The sequence below is a fragment of the Hylobates moloch genome, unplaced genomic scaffold (assembly GCF_009828535.3).
Source record: "Hylobates moloch isolate HMO894 unplaced genomic scaffold, HMol_V3 SCAFFOLD_16, whole genome shotgun sequence".
Taxonomy (NCBI): Eukaryota; Metazoa; Chordata; class Mammalia; order Primates; family Hylobatidae; genus Hylobates; species Hylobates moloch.
In genome coordinates, this window is record NW_026652291.1 from 31,283,219 (window position 1) to 31,301,649 (window position 18,431).

General features: G+C 43.0%; 1 protein-coding gene across 4 annotated transcripts in view; it reads right to left on the reverse strand.

The window, feature by feature from the left end:
* The window catches only part of BBOF1 (basal body orientation factor 1), a 52,090-nt gene that overhangs the window by 6,418 nt on the left and 27,241 nt on the right, over nucleotides 1-18,431 (reverse strand). For 2 of the 4 annotated variants that reach the window (XM_058429329.1, XM_058429327.1), the window contains exons 6-12: nucleotides 15,572-15,642; nucleotides 13,669-13,813; nucleotides 11,512-12,005; nucleotides 4,654-4,755; nucleotides 3,348-3,422; nucleotides 3,070-3,184; nucleotides 25-128 (exon numbers count right to left, since the gene is read on the reverse strand). In XM_058429329.1, coding sequence (XP_058285312.1) covers nucleotides 42-128; nucleotides 3,070-3,184; nucleotides 3,348-3,422; nucleotides 4,654-4,755; nucleotides 11,512-12,005; nucleotides 13,669-13,813; nucleotides 15,572-15,642 — 1,089 coding nt within the window. In that variant the 3' untranslated portion in view covers nucleotides 25-41. Of the gene's footprint in view, nucleotides 1-24; nucleotides 129-3,069; nucleotides 3,185-3,347; nucleotides 3,423-4,653; nucleotides 4,756-11,017; nucleotides 11,130-11,511; nucleotides 12,006-13,668; nucleotides 13,814-15,571; nucleotides 15,643-18,431 lie in introns of those variants that run through there. The other 2 variants (XM_032180261.2, XM_058429328.1) reach the window with 2 other exon arrangements.

Sequence of the window (18,431 nt, forward strand, 5' to 3'; positions counted from 1 at the left end):
CCAGTGTATGTAAAGAAAATGTTCCGGCCAGGCGTGGTGGCTCACGTCTGTAATTCCATCATTTTGGGAGGCCATGGTGGGCAGATTGCTTGAGGCCAGGAGTTGAAGAACATGGCGAAACCCCGTATCTATTTAAAAAAATGGAAAAAGTAAAAAAAGAAAAGGGAAAAAAATTTTTTTAAAGAAGATGTTCCAATAATTGCAAGAAGAACTCTTAGATGGGGAAACAGGACAGAAATAACTCACCGCTTTTGGTTGATCCTCAAACATAGCGCTAAATGCCACTGGGAGAGACCTCCTGCAAAGTTTTCTTTAGCCCCTCTTTTATCCCACAATACACAAGATATAATCCATTTTTATATATCCCAAAGTTGTGGCAACAGCTTCTTTCTTTTCTGCTCAATGCCACTTTGTTTCCTAGTAATTCATGACCACTATTAATTCTATCATTGTCACTGCTCCTGCTTCTTAAGATCACTTCTCAAAGATACCTCAGTAAGCAATGGATAAATCAACTTTTTGTTATATGTGCCAAGTACTAAGTTTCAGGGTTCTCTTCAGCAATCATTAATTAATGCTTTAGCCATTAATTCAGATGCAAATAATTTTCTTTTTTCTTTTTTTTGAGATGGAGTTTTGCTCTTGTTGCCCAGGCTGGAGTGCAATGGCGCGATCTCAGCTCACCACAACCTCCACCTCCCAGGTTCAAGCGATTCTCCTGCCTCAGCACCCCTAGTAGCTGGGATTACAGGCATGCGCCACCACACCCAGCTAATTTTGTAGTTTTAGTAGAGACGGGGTTTCTCCATGTTGGTCAGGCTAGTCTTGAACTCCCGACCTCAGGTGATCCGCCTGCCTCGGCCTCCCAAAGTGCTGGGATTACAGGCATGAGCCACCACACCCGGCCAGATGCAAATAATTTTCTTAGAAAATTATTTCAAAAGTTATTTTAGGTCCAGAAATCAAGGAGTGTTCCAACCATGAAAATGGGTAAGACACCTGCCTTAAGCAAATCTAACCTGCTATTACTTGCCAAATTTTATATATTCTTTTCTCTTGCCTGTATTTCTAATTAGTGATTTTTTTTAATGAAGAATTCTTCATGTAGAGCAACGGACCGGGCCTAAGAAATTTTGAAGCTTTTCATGACATAAAGTGGTTAAAAAAAAAAAAATGCTTTGACAGTCTTCTTCTGCCATTAGTTCAACTGCCTTTACGCTTTTTTTTTTTTTTTTTTTTTGAGACAGAGTTTCGCTCTTGTTGCCCAGGCTGGAGTGCAATGGTGTGATCTCGGCTCACTGCAACCTCTGCCTCCCGGGTTCAAGCAATTCTCCTGCCTCAGTCTCCTGAGTAGCTGGGATTTCAGGCATACGCCACCATGCCTGGCTAATTTTGTATTTTTAATAGAGATGGGGTTTCTCCATGTTGGTCAGGCTGGTCTCGAACTCCCGACCTCAGGTGATCCGCCTGCCTTGGCCTCCCAAAGTGCTGGGATTACAGGTGTGAGCCACCACCCCCAGCTGCCTTTATGCTTTTTGTTTCTTTGATATATCTAAACTTAAGGTCAGAACAGAAATTCATGTGCTGAGCAGAATGGATTCTTTTTGCAGTACCATCCCAATTGAATCCTCTTTTTATTTTCCTGCGTCCTTACTAGTCACTTTGATAGTACTAACTAACCTACATTATGGGGTTTATTCATGAATTAAGGATGATAAAAAAAAAAAAAGACCTTGAAAATGTTGTGTACCCTGTGGATTTGAGGCTTATTACTACCACCTGGCTGGATAAAATGTCAAAACCTTCAATCACTTAAGGTGACTGGAACTTTTGTAAAATACACTTATGATCCTACTGGGCCTTTTTCTTTTTTGTGCTTTCCTAAATATGAGGCAATAGAAATTTATAATTTGAGACTACAGTGCCCCTTGTTTTAGCTCTTATCACAGCTGGCAACTGGTAGTGATTTTTTTTGTTGTTTTGTTTTGTTTTGAGATGGAGTCTCGCTCTGTTGCCCAGGGTGGAGTGCAGCGACACGATCTCGGCTCACTGCAACCTCCACCTCCTGGGTTCAAGTAATTCTCCTGCCTCAGTCTCCCGAGTAACTGGGATTACAGGTACATGCCCCCACGCCCGGATAATTTTTTGTACTTTTAGTAGAGACAGGGTTTCACCATGTTAGCCAGGATGGTCTCAATCTCCTGACCTAATGATCTGCCCACCTCAGCCTCCCAAAGTGCTGGGATTACAGGCATGAACTACCGCACCTGGCCCTGGCAGTGAAATTTAATCCAATCCAACAACTATAGGCTGGGTTAAATAAAAGGTCATTATTGTCTATATTCTAAGTGGAATTAAATGTAGTCACAGAGACTCCTAACATTTTCCTTATATTTAAGGGAAATCACTTCTAAAAAAACACACTAATCAGAATTGTGCTGCTCTAATTGGAAACAACTCATTTGGTCAACTATTTGCTGCTCAGAGTTTCTTATTTCTTAGATGAAAAAAACTCATCAGTTATATTCATGTGATTGCAGCTAAAAAGTCAGTAGTTTCTTTTCTTTTTGTTCTCATGTGGCTTCATTTGAAATTTCTCAGATTCTACATTGTACTAATTGATTATGAATAACAAATTATAAATTAAAAACTCTTAAAGAGAAAAACTTGGCTTAAAAAAATCATTTCATATTTCCTTATAAGACTTTGTCCTCTAGGTTGTAATGACTCTGACTTCCCACCTGTGATGGAAAGCCAAGAATCACAAGGTCACTAGGTTTAATCTTACGTAAAAGATAGTACACATTTTGGCTAGGCTGCTTACTTCAAAAGGCAACCTATAGATTTCCACACAAAAAGAGGCACACATTTGCATTTGCATTAGTATAATATGCATTTGTATGGATATTGCTTTAAAAATTTGTGTAATCTACTAATGCTATTTATTACTCATTCCACTGATCCCTGAAGTCTCTTAACTTGTAGAGAAAATAACTGTGATTTAGCAAGAAACGACATGGGGAAGGGTGACAACAATATGTATTGTTTGATTAGATACAGACTCCTTACTGTGTCAGACTCTTGAGGTCCTTTTGGAATAGTGGGTAGCACCACTTTACCAGAAGAGTCTGATATTGGAATTTGCTGAGTGATGAAGATTTTATCTTGAAGCTTACTTTCATCCCTGCAATAATGACAAAATAACAGAACCGTCAACAACTCTACACACACGAAACCTGGTTTAGAATAACAGACTTGTCATATTACTTTCAATTAGCACATTCAAGATGCCCACAAGAACCATCGTGTTGGGCTCATGTTTATTACTTTAGCAAGAGAGCTCTTACCCAAATTCCTTTGTTTCCCCACTGTCAGAAACAACATAGTCTGGAACTGGAGGCCTAGAACTCTGGTTGTATTTCCTGTAGTGGGTAAAAGTCAACAACAATAATGAATGAGGCGGTATCTCCTCATGCCTTCATATTTTCTTTTTGTATTTTAATTATTTTTTATTTTTTATTTTTGTGGGTGATAGTAGGTATATGTATTTGTGGGGTATGTGAGATGTTTTGATACAGGCATGCAATGTGAAATAATCAAATCATAGAGAATGAAGTATCCATCGCTTCAAGTATTTATCCCTTGTGTTACAATCCAATTACACTCTTTTATTTTAAAACGTACAACTGGCCAGGGGCAGTGGCTCATGCCTGTAATCCCAGCACTTTGGGAAGCCGAGGTGAGTGGATCACCTGAGGTCAGGAGTTTGCGACCAGCCTGGCCAACATGGTGAAACCCTGTCTTTACTAAAAATACAAAATTAGGGCCGGGCACAGTGGCTCATGCCTGTAATCTCAGCACTTTAGGAGGCTGAGGCGGGCAGGTCACCTCAGGTCAGGAGTTCGAGACCAGCCTGGATAACATGGTAAAACTCCATCTCTACAAAAAAATACAAAAATTAGCCGGGCATGGTGGTGGTGACTGTAATCCTAGCTACTCAGGAGGCCAAGGCACGAGAATCACTTGAACCAGGAGGCAGAGGTTGCAGTGAGTCGAGATTGCACCACTGCTCTCCAGCCTGGGCAACAGAATGAGACTCCTTCTCAAAAAAAAAAACTAAAAAAAAAGTAAAAAAAATTAGCTGGGCGTTGTGGCACATGCCTGTAGTCCCAGCTACTCGGTAGGCTGAGGTGGGAGGATCACTTGCGCCTGGGAAGTGGAGGTTACAGTGAGCTGTGATTGTGCCACTGCACTCTGGCCTGGGTGACAGAGTGAGACCCCATCTCCAAAAAAAAAAAAAAACTTACTTATCTTTGTAAACCAATAAAATCTTAATATTGTTATGTTTCTCTTCAGTTGCCACTCATTCAGCTGAGCAATATTGTAACTTCTTAATAAGGACTACCTTAAACCTCTAAGATGAATCTTTCCCCTCCCCCTTTAATTCCAACTCATCTTTCATTTTCATGCTTATTCATTAATCTCCCATTCTTTGTCTCTGGGAGCTGCAGTAGTTAAGCAGTAGGGCCTTTTTATATTTTCTGGTCCTTTCCTGTCCCTTTAGTTCTAAGTAAGAAAAATAAGTTTATTGTTCCTAAGTGGTTTCTAGATTTGATAACAACTTGGTATTTCACTGCAGAAATAGGGAGTTACCTAGAAGGACAGCCATTCATTTTTGCAAAGAGCAATCGTAATACTTTTTCCTTCTGCTCCCAGGTCAAATCTCCAATATCCACATTTCCTTCAATATGTGTCCTAAAGAATTTCAAAGGAAAAAAATGCGAAAAGGAAAAATGTGGTCAAATAGGCTTCTCTTCTTTTTAAAAAATATATAATGGGTAAACATAAAAAAGTTCCATACCATAATTGAATATTATGAAACAACTACAGGCCAGGCGCAGTGGCTCACGCCTGTAATCCCAGCACTTTGGGAGGCCAAGGCGGGTGGATCATCTGAGGTCAGGAGTTCAAGACCAGCCTGGACAATGTGATGAAAACCCATCTCTACTAAAAATACAAAAATTAACCGGGCATGGTAGCAGGTGTCTGTAATCCCAGCTACTCGGGAGGCTAAGGCAGGAGAATCGCTTGAACCCAGGAGGCGGAGGTTTTAGTAAACTGAGATCGCACCGCTGCGCTCCAGCCTGGGAGAAAAGAGCGAAACTCCGTCTCAAAAAAAAAAAAAAAAGAAGAAAGAAAAAAAAGAAAACTACAAAGCAAACTGTCCATCACAAAATCATAAAGTTGATAAGGACAACAATATACTAGCCATTCCAAAATGTTACATATCATAAAGATGAAAATGACAAAAACTTTAACAACATGAAAAAATATTTGTGCTCAGACATTAAGGAAATAAGCAAAATAGAAAACTCTAAGGAGGCTGGGGACGGTGGCTTACCCAACACTTTGGGAGGCCAAGGCGGGCAGATCACATGAGGTTAGGAGTTCGAGACCAGCCTGGCCAACATGGTGAAATGCCGTCTCTACTAAATATACAAAAATTAGCTGGGCATGGTGGCAGGCGCCTCTAATCCCAGCTACTCAGGAAGCCGAGGCAGGAGAATCGCTTGAACTTGGGAGATGGGAGGTTGCAGTGAGCCGAGATCACTCCACTGCACTCCAGACTGGGTGACAAAGCAAGACTTCTTCTCAAAAAAAAAAAAAAGAGCCTGGGTGCGGTGGCTCACACCTGTAATCCCAGCACTTTGGGAGGCTGAGGCGGGAGGATCACAAGGTTAGGAGTTTGAGATCAGCCTGATCAACATGGTGAAACCCCGTCTCTACTAAAAATACAAAAATTAGCTGGGCATGGTGGTGGGCGCCTGTAATTCCAGCTACTCAGGAGGCTGAGGCAGGAGAATCACTTGAACCTGGGAGGTGGAGGTTGCATTGAGCTGAGATCGTGCCACTGCACTCCAGCCTTTGCAACACAGTGAGACTCTGACTCAGAAAAAAAAAAAATAATAACTGTAATGTAACATTATTTATTTAGAGACACACACAGACAAAGGGAACAAGAAAAAAAAAGTTTAGGCTGGGCGCGGTGGCTCACACCTGTAATCCCAGTACTTTGGGAGGCCGAGGTGGGCGGTTCATGAGGTCAGGAGATTGAGACCATCCTGGCTAACACGGTGAAACCCTGTCTCTACTAAAAATATGAAAATTAGGCTGGGCTCAGTGGCTCACACCTGTAATCCCAGCACTTTGGGAGGCTGAGGCAGGCAGATCACGAGGTCAGGACATCCAGACCACCCTGGCTAACATGGTGAAACTCTGTCTCTACTAAAAAATACAAAAAAATTAGCTGGGCGTGGTGGCGGGAGCCTGTAGTCCCAGCTACTCGGGAGGCTGAGGCAGGAGAATGGTGTGAACCCCGGAGGCAGAGCTTGCAGTGAGCCAAGATCGTGCCATTGCACTCCAGCCTGGGCAACAGAGTGAAGACTCCGTCTCAGAAAAAGAAAAGAAAATTAGCCAGACGTGGTGGCACGCACCTGTAGTCCCAGCTACTCAAGAGGCTAAGGCAGGAGAATCGCTTAAACCCGGGAGGCGGAGGTTGCAGTGAGCCGAGATGGCATCATTGCACTCTAGCCTGGGCGACAGAGTGAGAATCTGTCTCAAAAAAAAAAAAAAAAAGTTGTTTGGTGAAATTACTGATGTGTTTTTCCATTAACATTTCTTTTTGTATTAAATATTTTCCTGTGAAAACAGTGTAACAAAATTTAAACAAAATTTAAAAAATAATGCATAACTTATGTAGTCTATTTTCTTACCTTCAAACAAAGCTGCAGGTAAGCTTTCCAGACTATCTATATGATAACTTTCCCAGAAGATTCATAGTTTACTTTCTATTTATAAAAGCTAACATGAGGCCTGGCGCCGTGGCTCACGCCTGTAATCCCAGCACTTTAGGAGGCTGAAGTGGGCGGATCATGAGGTCAAGAGATCGAGACCATCCTGGCCAACATGGTGAAATAAAATACACACAGACAAAGGGAACAAGAAAAAAAAAGTTGTTTGGTCTCTACTAAAAATACAAAAATTAGCTGGGTGTGGTGGCGGGCGCCTGTAGTCCCAGCTACTCGGGAGGCTGAGGCAGCAGAATTGCTTGAACCCGAGAGGCAGAGGTTGCAGTGAGCCGAGATCGCACCACTGCACTGCAGCCTGGCAACAGAGCGAGACTCCATCTCAAAATAATAATAATAATAATAATAATAATAATAATAATAAAAGCTAACATGTAGAGTACTGGTATTCTACAAAATATTTTTGCGGCCAGGCGTGGTGGCTCACATCTGTAATCCCAGCCCTCTGGGAGGCTGAGGCGGGCGGATCATGAGGTCAGGAGATCGAGACCATCCTGGCTAACACGGTGAAACCCCGTCTCTACTAAAAATACAAAAAAAATTAGCCGGGCGTGGTGGCGGGCGCCTGTAGTCCCAGCTACTCGGGAGGCTGAGGCAGAAGAATGGCGTCAACCTGGGAGGTGGAGCTTACAGTGAGTAGAGATTGCGCCACTGCACTCCAGCCTGGTGACAGAGCAAGACTCCATCCCCCCCAAAAAATAAATAAATAATAATAATAAAAAAATTTGCATATAGGTAAATTGGGCTAGTTTATTTATTTATTTATTTTTCCTTCCCTTTTTTTTTTTTTTTTTTTTGGACTCAACTGTTTTTGTTTTCTTTTAAGTTTAGGTTTTGAGGCCAGGTGTGGTGGCTCATGCCTGTAATCCCAGCACTTTGGGAGACCAAGATGGAAGGATCTTGGTTGAGGCCAGGAGTTCAAGACCACCCTGGGCAACACAAGCAACACAGCAAGACCTCATCTCCATTTAAACAACAACAACAACAAACGAGAGAGAGAAAATTATTTTAAAATTTTTTAAATAAAAAAAGTTTAGATTTTTGGCTGCAGTGTGCCAAGATCACATCACTGCACTCCAGCCTGGGCGACAGAGTGAGACTCTCTCAAAAAAAAAAAAAAAAAAAAAAAGTTTAGGTTTTGGCCAGGTACAGTGGCTCACACCTGTAATCCTGGAGGTTTGGGAGGCCAAGGTGGGAGAATAGCTTGAGGGCAAGAGTTTAAGACCAGCCTGGGCAATGTAGTGAAACCCTTTTCTCTATAAAAATAATTTTTAAATTATCCTGGCACGGTGGCATATGCTTGTAGTCCTAGCTACTTGGGGGGCAGAGGTGGGAGGATTGCTTGAGCACAGTCAAGGCTGCAGTGAGCCATGATGATGCCACTGCACTCCAGCCTGGGCAATAGAGTGAGACCCTGTCTCAAAAAAATAAAAAAGTCAGCTGGGTGCAGTGGCTCATGCCTGTAACCCCAGCACTTTGGGAGGCCGAGGCGGGCAGATCACGAGGTCAGGAGATCAAGACCTTCCTGGCTGACATGGTGAAACCCCATCTCTACTAAAAATACAAAAATTAGCCGGGCGTGGCGGCACGCACCTGTAATCCCAGCTACTTGGGAGGCTGAGACAGGAGAATCACTTGAACCCGGAAGTCAGAGGTTGTAGTGAACCAAGATCGCCACTGCACTCCAGCCTGGCGACAGAGTGAGATTCCATCTCAAAAAAATAAATAAATTAATTAATTAATCAAATTAAAAAGTATAGGTTTTTGTCTTATGATTACCATATACTTCATTATTTTTAAATTTATTTAATTTATTATTATTATTTTTTTTTGAGACTAGGTCTCACTCTGTTGCCAGGCTGGAGTGCAGTGGCGTCATCATGGCTCACTGCAGCCATGGCTCACTGCAGCCTCGAACTCCTGGGCTCAAGCAATCCTCCCACCTCAGCCTCCCAAGTAGATGGGACTACAGATGCACACCATCATGCCAGGTTACTTTTTGTTTTGTTTTTTGTAGAGGTGGGGTCTCACTGTGTTGCCCAGGCTGGTCTTTAACTACTGGACTCAAATGATCCTCTTGCCTCAACCTCCCAAAGTGCTGGAATTACAGGCATGAGCCACCACACCCAGCTGATTACCATATACTCCAACTGTCCTTTTCCAATCTACCATTTAAATAAATGAGATAATTTTTTTTTTTTTTTGAGATGGAGTCTTGCTCTGTCACCCAGGCTGGAGTGCAGTGGCACGATCTTGGCTCACTGCAACCTCTGCCACCCAGGTTCAAGTGATTCTCCTGCCTCAGCCTCCTGAGTAGCTGGGATTACAGGTGTGTGCCATCACGCCCGGCTAATTTTTGTATTTTTAGTAGAGATGGGGTTTCAGCAACTTGGCCAGGCTGGTCTTGAACTCCTGACCTCTTGATCCACCTGTCTCGACCTCCCAAAGTGCTGGGATTACAGGCGTGAGCCACTGTGCCCGGCCCTATGTAATATCGTAACCACCATTTCTGCCTTGCTGATAGAGGCAATAGGACACTAAGGCTAAAGTGTTAAGGTGGTCAGTAGCAAAAATGTCACATAGAACACAGAATAGGAAGAGTCCAGTTACTGCAGTAACAATGTAGACAAATCATTTAACTTCCTCTGAAAATGTATAACACTTACTATTCCGTAAACAAAAGGATATAAAGAAAACTGCCTTACATATGGTAGGGACTCAACTTACTTGATGTATTAAATAAAAGAGAGAAATTACAGCAAATCTCTTGGTAACAGTAGTAGTATTACAGATTTCTGAATATGACAAGAAGTAAATTATAGTTTAAGCATTTTGAAGAAGAATCTTATCTATCAGAGACTACTGAGCATGTCCAACCTTCTCAACAGCCATATAATTCAAAACAACCTATAAAATTAGTCCTTTAAAAATAATTTAAAGCAAAAAACGCATTTGGAAGATGTTAGGCTGGGCATGATGGCTCGTGCCTGTAACCCCAGCATTTTGTGAGGCCGAGGCAGGAGGATCACTTGAGCCCAGGAGTTCCAGGCTGCAGTCCTTTTAAGTTTCTTGAGTTAGGGCCTTTGAAGAATCTAATTGCATTGGAATATAAAATAATTTTCTTTCAGAATAACCCTCAAAATGGACTATAATTTAGTCCATGGTTTACAGGGAGGAGACTGCTCTAAGAAACAAAAATGCTAACAGGAAACAAAGTTAATCATTATGTAATATATAGTCTGCAACTGTCTCAAACATTGTTACCTTTATCATAGTGGCAGCAAATCTCTAAAATTTTGGAAAATTTTGGGGGACTTTTAGTTAATACAATGATGGAGGCACTACTGATTGTCCTCCAAATCATGGGACAGTTCTCTATAACAAAGAATTGTTACAAATAATTGTTTGGTTTTTTGTTTGTTTGTTTTTTGAAACAGGGTCTCATTCTGTTGCCCAGGCTGGAGTGCAGTGACGTGATCTTGGCTCACTGCAACCTCTGCCTCCTGGGTTCAAGAAATTCTTGTGCCTACTGAGTAGCTGGGACTACAGGCCCCTACCACCACGCCTAGCTAATTTTTGTTTTTTGTTTTGTTTTGTTTTTTGAGACAGTGTTTTGCTCTTGTCACCCAGGCTGGAGTGCAATGGTGCGATCTTGACTCATTGCAACCTCCACCTCCTGGATTCAAACGATTCTCCTGCCTCAGCTTCCCAAGTAGCTAGGATTACAGGCATGTGCCACCACGCCCAGCTAATTTTGTATTTTTAGTAGAGACAGGGTTTCACCATGTTGGCCAGGCTGGTCTCGAACTCCTGACCTCAGGTGATCCACCCTCCTCAGCCTCCCAAAGTGCTGGGATTACAGGCGTGAGCCACCATGCCCAGCCTAATTTTTGTATTTTTAGTGGGACAGGGTTTCACCATGTTGGCCAGGCTGGTCTTGAACTCCTGGCCTTAAGTGATCCATCCGACTTGGCCTCCCAAAGTGTGGGATTACAGGCGTGAGCCACATGCCTGGCCTACAAATAACTGTTATATTGATTTTTTTTTTAATTATATGGTTGGATAGATATTATTACCTATGAATTTCATCTCAGGATAGTAAACAGTACAAAATATTTCTGAAAGTATGCGTATCAAAAATGTTTAACCTGGATTGGTGCAGTGGCTCACGCCTGTAATTCCACCACTTTGAGAGGCTGAGGCAGGAGGATCACTTGAGGCCAGGAGTTCAATACCAGTCTGGGCAACATAGTGAGACCCTGCCTTTAAAAAAAAAAAAGCTTAACTTGAATCTAATCAGGCTTTTATAACAAATGTCCAATTTATGGGAAACAAAGGAACAAGTGAAAAGATACACAATGACCTTATATATCTTATATAAAAAAAAAAACCTATGGGACAAATAGTCTCCTTAACAAGACTTCTATCATGAGACAGAGGGGAATGTACTAAGAATACATCCAAAGCCCCGCATGCTATGCTAAGCCTAGAGATTACAAAGACGAATAAGTCAGTTCCTGTTCCAAGTAACCTGAGAAATCTATTCAATACTTGAATATTATAAAACTAAACTTTTCAGACTTCCTCTTTCTGTAAAAGACACAAAAACAGCAGCAAAAAAAAGATAATAAAATATTGCTAGTACCATTTTTCGGCCTCCAGAAGATCCTGATTCACACTATTGGTGCTGTGCTCTCTGCCATCAAATGTTCTGATTTTGGGATACTCTGTTCTTCCTGCACATGCTGCTCTCATTTTTAAATTGAAAGCAGCTTGTGCTATCTGCTTATAATGCTTCCTGCTAATTAGGATCTGTTGCTTCACTTGGTGTAGAGCATCTAAAAAGAATCTTTCCACTTCTGTTCTCTCATCCAGTATGTTCTTGGCCAGCTTCTTCACACGATTCATTTCCCTGTCCTTCATCTGAAGAAGGTGCTGCAGCTTGTCAATTTCTACCTGACCTGCTTGGTTCTCTATCATTGCCTGTTGCTGCAGTTTTAAAACTTCACTCTCAAACTCTTTGGTCATGTAACTCAGAGCAGTCTCCAAGTTTACTACCTTCTTCTGAAGCGTTTGGATTTGTGATCTCTGCTGGACAAGTTGCATAATCTTTTCCTTAACCAACAGATCATTGATCTCCTAAAAACAGAAAGATGAGAGAGGTGATTTTTTTTTCTTTTGAGATGGAGTCTTGCTCTGTTGCCCAGGCTGGAGGGCAGTGGCACGATCTCAGCTCACTGCAACCTCCATCTCCTGAGTTCAAGCAAGTCTCCTACCTCAGGCTCCTGAGTAGCTGGGATTACAGGTGCCCATCACCACGCCCAGCTAATTTTTGCATTTTTAGTAGAGACAGGGTTTCACCATGTTTGCCAGGATGGTTAGAATTCCTGACCTCAGGCGATCCGCCTGCCTCAGCTGGGATAACAGGCATGAGCCACTGCGCCCGGCCGTTGTTGTTTTTTTTTTTTTTAATCATTCCAGAACTTAGGAAGTTCCTCACTAATTTCCATTACTTCATGAGATTTGAGTTTTATGCCAAGCTGAGGTGATATTTTGGTATTGTATGTAGAGAGTAACAAACATCCTAGGGTCCTTGTCTGGACTTGGGAAGGCAATCTACTAATTGTGAATTGTGCTAATTAAGAAACTTTCTTGCAGCCATAAAAAAGAATGAAGGGCTGAGCATGGTAGCTCATGCCTGTAATCCTGGAGCTTTGGGAGGCCAGGGTGGGTGGATCACCTGAGGTCAGGAGTTCGAGATCAGCCTGGCCAACATAGCAAAACCCTATCTCTACTAAAAGATACAAAAATTAGCTGGCCATGGTAGTGCATGCCTGTCGTCCCAGCTATTCAGGAGGCTGAGTCAGGAGAATCACTTGAACCCAGGAGGTAGAGGTTGCAGTGAGCCAAGATCATGCCACTGCATTCTAGCCTGGGTGAGAGTGAGACTCCGTCTCTCTCTCTCTCTCTCTCTCTCTCTATATATATATATATAAAACTATACAGTAAAACATTAATAACTATATTGGAAACTATGGCATCTCCTTGTTGCCTATCCCAATATCTATTTTCCCTTTCCCTTTCCTCTTTAGTAATAAAACCCCAACTTCATTCAGAAAGGCAGTTAAGTCCAGCTGAAAATTCCCAGTCTGCCTTGAAGTTCAGCATAACCATTTTCTAGTCAATGATATGTAAATAGAAATGTGTGTAGGACTTTCAGAAAGACCTCTTAAAGGAGAAGCACACTTTTTTCTTTTTTCTTCCTTCCTGCTATTTAAAGGAACGGTTAGAGCTCCAGCAGCCCCCCCGCCGGGCTGTGAGGTGAGTTTGAGGATGTAAGTCAAGTGTTGCGGAGCAGAGTTAAGGAACCTGAGTGTCTATTAACTTTGTGGCACTACCATTCCTGCCGTGGATTGCTTACCTCCAGGCCTCCTTTAGGTGAAAGAATAAACCCTTGTGTGGTGATGCCACTGATGTCAGGACTGTTACTCACAGCTAAATGTATTCCTAAGTGATTTAGGGACCAACTCTAAGCAAAGAAAAATGAATATTCTAAGGTAGCAGAGGATAAGGGTCATATTTATGTTCCTGATATATTCTTTATAAAGTTGAGTCTAATGCTTCTTATAAGCATTATAAGATTAAGTATTTAACCTTTTCAGATAAAAAAAAGTGCATCATCCAGACAGATGAAAATGGTCTCATTGTCCTTATATATCATTATTATACACAATTTTTGGTATTTACCAACCCAATCCGTAAATAAAGAAAAGAAGGACACCAAGTCTAAATGAGAGGGAACCTTTTGATTTAAAAGTGAAGTATGACTCTCTTGCAACTTCTGGGAGTTTTTTTGTAGAGCGTCAGTTTCCTTCAGGTGATATGCCAGAGCTTTCTGGAGATAAACATTCTCTTTAAAAACATTTCTTCCAGCATCGTTCAATTGCCTGAAATAGATACAAGATCTCAAAACACAGGTCTAACTTTTAGATATCGCCAAAATAGAAAAATGATTGCTTCACCACCTGCACCCCCAATATTAGCAATAGTGACTACCACTTATTTAGCTTATGGTGGGTACTCAGTAGTTAGGTGGGAATATTGTAATTGAGTTTTCACCCAGTAAAAAAGTGAAAATGGCTGAATGCAGTGGTTCACATCTATAATCCCAGCACTTTGGGAGGCTGAGACGGGAGGATCATTTGAGCCTAGGAATTTGGGACCAGCCTAGGCAACATAGTGAGACCCAATCTCTACAGAAAATCTAAAAAATTAGCCAGACATGGTGGTTTGCACCTGTAGTCTGTCGCAGCTACTCAGGAAGCTGAGGAAGGAGAACAACTTGAGCCCAAGAAGTCAAGGCTACAGCAGTGAGCCATGATTGTACCACTGCACTCCAGCCTGGGTGACAGAGCAAGACCCTGTCTCAAAAATAAATAAATAAATAAAGTGAAAAAGGACGGGTTACTTCTAGTCCAAGGCAGTTAAGAGCAGGTATGAGTTTCCCATGCTCTTTCCTGTCCACATGACTGGACATGAAAAACTCCAACATGGCAGAGGTGCAAGGAGGAAGCAGTCAGGTTCCTGAATCATCCCTGGAGGAGAGCTGCCAGCCCCATATAGGATCGTTCCATGAACAGGAAATAAACCATTAAGACCTGAGAGTTAGATGTACTTCCACTAATATACCTCATGACAACCCTGCAAGATTGCTACTATTAGCCCTGGTTTTACTATTTATTTATTTTTATAAACTCAGATTACTGGGAAAAGTAAATTAGCCCTACTTTTAGATGAAGAAATTTAACTTCAAGAAAGTTAAGAAATGTGGCTTGGTGCAGTGACTCACATCTGTAATCCCAACACTTGGGAAGGCCGAGATGGGTGGATTGCTTGAGCCCAGGAGCTCAAGACCAGCCCAGGCAAAACCCAGTCTCTACAAAAAATACAAAAATCAGCTGGGCATGGTGGCACATGCCTGTAGTCCCAGCTACTCTGGAGGCTGACGTGAGAAGATCACTTGAGCCCAGGCAGTGGAGGATGCGGTGAACCATGATCGCGCCAATGTACTCCAGCCTGGGTGACAGAGCCAGACCCTGTCTCAAAAACAAAGAAACAAAAAGGTAAGAAATCTTCCTATGGTTAGTATACATGTTGAGAACCAAAGTCAAGTTCAGGCTGGGCACGGTGGCTCATGCCTGTAATCCCAGCACTTTGGAAGGTTGAGGTGGGTGGATAACTTGAGGTCAGGAGTTCGAGATCAGCCTGGCCAACATGGCGAAACCCTGTCTCTACTAAAAATACAACAATTAGCCGGGTGTGGTGGTAGGTGCCTGTAATCCCAGCTATTCAGGAGGCTGAGACATGAGAATCGCCTGAACTTGGGAGGCAGAGGTTGCAGTGAGTCAAGCTCATGCCGCTGCACTCCAGCCTGGATGACAGAGCGAGACTCCATCTCAAAAAATAAATAAATAAATAAGTTCAAAGCCCAGGTTCTTTCCACCACACCATGCTGCCACAGAAAGAGTGGAGGAAAAAGGGGTGGGAGTATACAAAGAGAAAGAAACAGGGAGGGACAGTAGACCAGAAAATTTGAAGCAAGTAAGCCAGAACAGAAGGGGGAAGACAAGAAAGTAAGAAGAAAACACACCAGCAAAGAGGTAAGAGAGGTAATCAGAGTCAGAAAGAAGGCACCAGTCTCTTACACAATAGCCTCATGGTGGGCTCTGTCTGCCAGCATTATTATCTTCTTTTCAGCCTCTTGTTCTAGTCGGTGCTAAAAAAGAAAATGGGCTGCTTAAATAGTTATGCCTCTAACAACAAATTTTACTCATCAAAAGGTATTTATTTTAGAATGTCAAATAAAAAACTTCCTGTCCCTGGCCGGGCCCAGTGTCTCACGCTTGTAATCCCAGCACTTTGGGAGGCCAAGGCGGGCGGATCACGAGGTCAGGAGATCGAGACCACGGTGAAACCTCGTCTCTACTAAAAATACAAAACATTAGCCGGGCGTGGTGGCGGGCGCCTGTAGTCCCAGCTACTCGGAGAGGCTGAGGCAGGAGAATGGCGTGAACCCGGGAGGCAGAGCTTGCAGTGAGCCGAGATCTCGCCACTGCACTCCAGCCTGGGCGGCAGAGCGAAACTCCCTCCCAAAAAAAAAACTCCTGTCCCCATGACCTGAAAGAACTCCAAGCACTAGTGGAGGAGCCAACAAAGAGGACAGTGTGAACACAGGAACCTTAGGGTTCCTCTCCATTTTCCCACTTAGGAAGCAATATGACAGGCTGGGCGCGGTGGCTCAAGCTTGTAATCCCAGCACTTTGGGAGGCCGAGGCGGGCGGATCATGAGGTCAGGAGATCGAGACCACGGTGAAACCCCGTCTCTACTAAAAATACAAAAAAAAATTAGCCGGGCGTGGTGGCGGGCGCCTGTAGTCCCAGCTACTCGGAGAGGCTGAGGCAGGAGAATGGCGTGAACCCGGGAGGCGGAGCTTGCAGTGAGCCGAGATTGCGCCACTGCACTCCAGCCTGGGTGACAGAGCGAGACTCCGTCCCAAAAAAAAAAAAAAAAGGAAGCAATATGACATATAAATAGGGGAGAAAATTCAATTCCATGTTGGAAAGCAGAACTAGGAGGAATTTCTGCCAAATGCACTGAAATGAGAGTCATTCATTTATTCATTCAGGAATGGAAGCCCTCAGGGCTATGCTGTTCTCAGTAGCCTCTCCCTCTACTCCACCCTAATCTTGATCTCTTTTTCACTTGGTGTAGAAAATAAAAATTAGAAGTGCTTGGTCAGTCTAAAAATTACTATGAGCATTGTCCGGGCACGGTGGCTCATGCCTGTAATCCCAACATTTTGGGAGGCTGAGGCGGGCGGATCACCTGAGGTCAGGAGTTCAAGACCAGCCTGACCAACATGGAGAAACCCCATCTCTACTAAAAATACAAAATTAACCCAGTGTGGTGGCACATGCCTGTAATCCCAGCTTCTCGGTAGGCTGAGGCAGGAGAATCACTTGAACCCGGGAGGCAGAGGTTGTGGTAAGCCAAGATTGCGCCATTGCACTCCAGCCTGGGCAATAAAAGTGAAACTCAGTCTCAAGAAAATAAATAAATAAAAAATAAAAGAATAATATGAGCATTAATAATTACCAGACTGTTTTTGATACTGAAATTCTGTGGTGAACAAAACAGACAAGGTCCCTGATCTCATGAAGCTCATATTCTAGGGTGAAATCTAAACAATTAGCAATAATTATCATGTTTTGAGCATTTACCATGTGCCAGGAACAGTTCTAAGAACGTTACATGTATCATTTATTTGTCACAGCAACCCTATTATATAGATACTACTATTATGCCCAAAAGCAGGGACTGAGGAAACAGAAACAGAAAGGTTGGCTGGGCCTGCTGACTCATGTTTGTAATCCTAGCACTTTGGGAGGCCAAGGCGGGATGACTGGAGCTCAGGAGTTCAAGCCCAGCTGAACAACATAGGGAGACCCCATCTCTGGTAGTATCCCTCTGTTGCCCAGGCTAGAGTACAATGGCGTGATCTCAGCTCACTGCAACCTCTGCCTCCTGGGTTCAATCGATTCTTTCACCTCAGCCTCCCGAGTACCTGGGATTACGGGCACCTACCATCATGCCCAGCTAATTTTTGTACTTTTGTAGAGACGGGGTTTCACCATGTTGGCCAGGCTGGTCTTGAATTCCTGACCTCAGGTGATCCACCCGCCTCGGCCTCCCAAAGTGCTGGAATTACAGGCAAGAGCCACCGCGCCTGGCCAAAATTTTTTTTTTTTTTAATTAGGCATGGTGGTGTGCACCTGTGGTCCCAGCTACTCAGAAGACTGAACCAGGAGGATTGTATGAGACTGGGTGGTAGAGGCTGCAGTGAGCCATGGTTGTGCCACTGCACTCCAGCCTGGGTGACTCTGTCTTAAAAAAAAAAAAAAAAAAAAAGAGAAGAGGTTGGTGACTTGCCCAAAGTCACAAAGCTAGTAAGTGGCAGAGCAGGGATTTATATGCAGGCAATTTGATGCTATACAGTCCCCTAACAAGTAAACAAATAAAAAGAATTAATAGACTGTGATAAATGTTATCAGTAAAATAACAGGGGTAATAAGGTAGACAGTAACTAGAGGAGGTCGTTTTATTATTATCTACTTATTTATTTATTTTTTGAGACAGAGTCTCACTCTGTCACCCAGGCTGTAGTGCAGTGGCATGATCTCGGCTCACTGCAACATCTGTCTCCCGAGTTCAGGTGATTCTCATGTCTCAGCCTCCCAAGTAGCTGGAACTACAAGCATGCACCACCATGCCCAGCTAATTTTTATATTTTTAGTACAGACAGGGTTTCACTATGTTGGCCAGGCTGGTCTCAAACTCCTCTCCTCAAGTGATCCGCCGGCCTTGGCCTCCCAAAGTGCTGGGATTACAGGCATGAGCCACCATGCCCAGCCTCATTTTAGATTAGAGTTTAGGAAATCTCTCTCTAAAGAAAATGATATCTGAGCTCTAAATAAGAATGATCCAGAGCTGGAGGAACAGCATTC